The following is a 4,967-nucleotide window of genomic DNA, read 5'->3' as shown; positions in this document are numbered from 1 at the left end:
TTGTATTCACTGTGGAGTGCTCGATTTTTATGTCGTATTCATATTCAATGTGGAAAGGCCGATTATTGTGATGCATTACATGTGGAGTAGTAACAGAAGATCGAACATCATAAATAAATCACCTATCAAGAGAATGTGTGAACTGTACAGCAGATGATCCGAAAGGGAACCAAAATATTTTACATGCCTATTGAGACCTTCAAAAAAGCTATTCAAGGAATGGAACAATAAATATCAAAATATAAACATGAACATAATTGTTATAAAGATAGTATATACTCAATTACATATATGTACGTACTTTCTAGAGTGTGAATTATTTACAGGTATTTTATTACATATATAAGTAATGTATTTCTTCACATATTAAATACTATAAATGGGCTCACACTTGTTGCATTATCTTCGATATGCAAATGAATAAACAGGCAGTGTAAAATTATCCTAATGTTAATTAATAATTTACCTAAGTTTTTTTTAATAATACTCAGGAAGAATGTGGGCTTCAGTCTCAAAAGTTTCAATTTTAATTCACATATATATATATATATATATATATATATATATATATATATATATATATATATATATATTTGTACATGGTGGTAAAGATCTGAAATATTGAGTGTAAGGATAAATACGTTGTGAATTGTAATAATTGAAATATTGTATTCATGTAGGCTATTTTTGTACGAGGCTCGGTTGTGAGAGCTTCACTCGTGTGCGTTTTTGGTCAAATGTCAAGTGTCGTGGAACCCAATGCGCAGCCACCTTGCGCATTTACAAATGATCACGAATAATGACATGCACGCGCTCCTTCGAAATGCCTAGACGTGTTGCAAAAGTTTGTTGCGTCAGTCGACGATCCGCCATGATCATGTCATGCGCTTTCGTGATGTTGTCGTTGTTGGAAGCACTCCGCTGGCGCCCGGTTCCAGGTTCAACACTGAGGGACTGTCGTCCATATTTCAATTCATTCACCCACCACTTCACTGTTGCATAGGATGGGCCATTGTCCTGTAAGGTGTTTTGCATGTCCTCATGAATCTGTTTGGCCGTCCAACCCGTCAGGAAGAGATACCGAATCACTGCACGATCGGCGATGCGCTGCTCAGTCACAGATGGCTCCATCCTGGCTCACAATTTCACCTGCTGAAAAGGAACGGCTCAACATTTGAACACGTAACCTCGCAGTGGTTTTACTGTTTCCGATATCTAACTATTGCCTTAAATCAGTTACATTTCCGTGTCTGCTCGTAGGGTATCCATATAAGGACTACTCTCTAAGATACAAAAATTTCATGAACCAAAAATGCTTCCTTCTGGGTCAGGCCAGAAACATTCCAGCCGACCTTCGTACATAATAGTCAGATATTTTATTCCACTCTCTTCAATTAACATGTATTATTATTATAACTCGCTTTGGTAACTATATACCTTCTGTTGTGTACTTATTTAATTTAGCGTTGACATGTTTTATGTTCATTTACATTTCTGCACAAGAATATTTCATATCGTGAAATCCTGTAAATTTACAAACTCAAAGCAGAAAATGTAGAACACTTGTGTTCAAATAATATATAAATAAATAGACTGGTTTGCTGTATTCAATGTGGAACGCTCGATTGTATTCAATGTTGAGTGCTACTTTGTTATATTGTATTCAATGTGTAACGCTCGATTATTGTGCTGTATTCAACGTAGAACGCCAATTTTGAAATCATTGCTGTTTCATTTCCCTTAAGAAGATCGAATGAATTATTTATTATTACTAATATGAGAACAAAGTGCTTATATTGAAAATTAATTGCCCGTCTCTCTTACGTCGTGGTTAGAGTATCGGCACACGACGACTGGAATCTGATTTCGCCTGAGATTATTAGCAGAGCGTCGCTGATTATCGACCAAGGACACAAGAAGAAGCTTGAAGGCACTCACGTTATTGTTACATGATTCTCGGTGTGGAATTCGGGGCCAAAGCTAGGTAGGTGTATGGTACCACAGATTTGGCGATAACTATACACTCAGAGCTTATGTGCAGTAGCAAATCAAGTGTATTACAAATCAATTGCAGTCTACCCAGAAGCGATTAGGGGGGGGCGAGGGGGCAATTGCCCCCCCCCCCACATTTTGCTACTTTTGCCCCCGCACTATGCTATACCTTATCTACCAAGGGAAACTAAACTGTCATTGCCGACCTCCCAGTTTTGGCACTTTGCCTCCCTAGTTTTGGAACCCAATCGCCGCCACTGGTGTTACCACATAAAAAGGGGGGAGGGAGGGAGTGAGAAACAGTGAGATAGAGTACAAGGTAAAGAAAAGGAAAAGTATTCTAGGATGTATTAACAATGAATCAACAGCTCAACTGAGGCAAAAATACAAATTATGAAGGTCGCATTGTTTCCAGAAAGGTCGAAGACTTTCAAACAACTTGCTTCTGAAAAATAGTCTCGCTCTTCAGATACTTTTATTGCAACAGAAAAGAGGAAGAAGAAGAAAAGAAAAACTGGAAAAAAAAGTGTCAAGAATAACACAAACGCGTACATCCTGTGGAGCCGAAGACAAATTTGAGAAACACAATGCAGATTTTTCATTAATGAAAAACGAATCCGCGTCATAAACAAGGTAAAAATTAATCTGCCAGAGGTTTGGGGTATAAATCGTGGCCGAAGGAAAGGGAAAGGTAACAGATGCACGATTCCTATCAACTTGCTGGTAGTGTCTGAGGAAAATTGATGTCTCAAGATGCTCCCATTTAAAGGGGCCACCGAAGCATAACGTCAGTAAAATTTCTCATATCTTGGAAGGACCTTGGGTCTTCCTTTTTTTCTATATCGTTTTCGTCCAGTCCATTTTCGCGTGACGTGATTAATGTGGTCAAAGGATTATAACTGCGATCGTGGCCCCCCTGTCGGCAGGTGGTCATATTATTTAACAATCGTATACTGAATAACAATCGCCATATTATTGCCATTTTGTAACAAGAAATCTTCCTTTTCGGTACGGCATTGATATATTAGGTCTCCAGGATTCAGTTATGAATTTTGCTGATTTCAGTGAGCCGGATCTCGAGGCACAGCATTGTAGATGAGTTGTTTCTTTTTGTTTAAAAAAACAGACGAGAGTAGGGTTATAAATAATAGATATTAAAAAGTTCCAATACACAATTTTTTTTAAAAAAATATTTGTATCGTCGTATACTGTATATACAGCACATACAACATTATATACCCACACATACATACAACATTATATACCCACACATACATACATATATACCCACACATACATACATACATATATACCCCTGTATACATACACATATATACAGGGGTATACAAAGACTAAAAATAATTCAGGCGCAAGCCCCTTTTTCTCAGGAGCAACATTTTTTAAAAACATTTACATATTTGTTTATTTTTCATGTCTAAGAAAGTCATGAAATCAACTGATATAAAGCTACACATTTTCATATGTGGCCTTCAAACATGCTATTTGTTAATTTACACAAAATTGGATTAAGAGTAATTAATTCTTGCCACGAAGTGGCCGTCGTACAGAACTGTATATGCATGGCTCTAGTAGTATCAACATGAATATGTAAATATGCAATACTCTAAGTTACGGTAGACTTTACCACATCGCTGCAGATTTTAAAATTCGGCCAGGAACAGTACAAACATTTATAATGACATGATTATTATTCTGATTTAATGACACACGGGGTGCAAACAATAGACAAACATTAAAACACACATAGTGTGATAGTTATTTAAAAACATGTAATGGAAATTTCCATACGCGAACTCAAAAATTAAAAACAAAAAATGGAGCTGAATGCTGGCAACCCAACACAACATTTGATCGTATCTGTGGCGTCATATCCTGCAGCAAAACAGCTCACGACAGGGTTGCAAGGAACACACAAATTTTGTGAAAAATGACAAACTACCAACCACATTATTAGCTGTAAAACGAAGCGATAAACGCGTCCAGTAGACCGAACATCATAGCCTACCAGCCAGAAGATCATCAGTCATCTCAGGGGAAGGGGGAAGTGAACCAACGATATAAGAAAGGGTAAAAACGTATTCAAAATGAAGTGTCAATATCAAATTTTGTCTCAGCCTGTCAAATATCAACAACAATACACTTTATTGGGCTTACAGCTTACATGTGCCTGTTTACGCCCAGCTACATGTCAAATATGTGCAAATCTCGTTGCAAGGTTGATATCTACAGGTTTATGTTCAGATGCCTTGTGGTATTTTTGTGTTGATAACAGAAGTATCAGAGGTTCACGTTGTTACATTACGGCTAAAACACGTACAACCACAGTAACAATCTAATTATGAATCAGTAGCGAATATGCCCTGTTCACAGTTGCAAACCTTTACATGCGTATCCGGTGTGTAGATAGACACAATCGTCGGAGAGTTTGTTTTACTACTAAACACAGTCAAAAAAGAAACGGAACATATATAAAGCACAAGGTTTATTGCCAATGACAGTGGGAATACAAAAGAAAAGATGAAGAACAAGACATGTTGAATGAAAAGAGAACAAAAAACATACAATTTTCTCAGAAATGTGTTTAAAACGAAAATGGCACAATTCATGATGGAGGCGAAAAAACAAAGAACTGTCACAAGAAGACTGTTCGTCATAGCGGATCCACCAGAAACATTGTCTACTACCTGGTATGTCCTTCCCTGGCTGCAAGAAGGTCTTGAACACGCTGTGGCATACTGAGGATGAGACGATCAAGGTGATCTTGCGGTAAACGATCAAATTTGTCCTGTGCCGCAAGAAGGACTTCACGAAGATTGGTGGGAGCCACAGGACGATGTGCAATGCAATGGCATTTTTTAGCATTGCCCATGCATGTTCGATGCAATTCATGTCGGGACTTTGCACTGGCCAGAGCATGCGACGGATATTCGCCGCCTGCAGATAATCGTGCACCA

The 4,967-nt window shown here is 37.9% G+C and overlaps 1 protein-coding gene across 1 annotated transcript; it reads right to left on the bottom strand.

Moving 5' to 3' along the window:
* Nucleotides 1-780: 780 nt before the first annotated feature.
* Nucleotides 781-1,131, bottom strand: LOC145985672 (protein GVQW3-like). The gene has a single exon (XM_083119742.1). It carries the CDS (start codon nt 1,129-1,131, stop codon nt 781-783), a length of 351 nt encoding a protein of 116 aa, XP_082975868.1.
* Nucleotides 1,132-4,967: the final 3,836 nt, after the last annotated feature.

This window comes from Lepisma saccharinum, chromosome 3 (assembly GCF_977018435.1).
Source record: "Lepisma saccharinum chromosome 3, izLepSacc3.1, whole genome shotgun sequence".
In the NCBI taxonomy this organism is placed as follows: Eukaryota; Metazoa; Arthropoda; class Insecta; order Zygentoma; family Lepismatidae; genus Lepisma; species Lepisma saccharinum.
The sequence above is the reverse complement of the archived record's forward strand: the minus strand, read 5'-3'. Positions and strand labels throughout refer to the sequence as shown.

Bases quoted from the DNA above. Each gene is read 5' to 3' on its own strand.
- LOC145985672 (XM_083119742.1), bottom strand. From the start codon at position 1,131: ATGGAGCCATCTGTGACTGAGCAGCGCATCGCCGATCGTGCAGTGATT.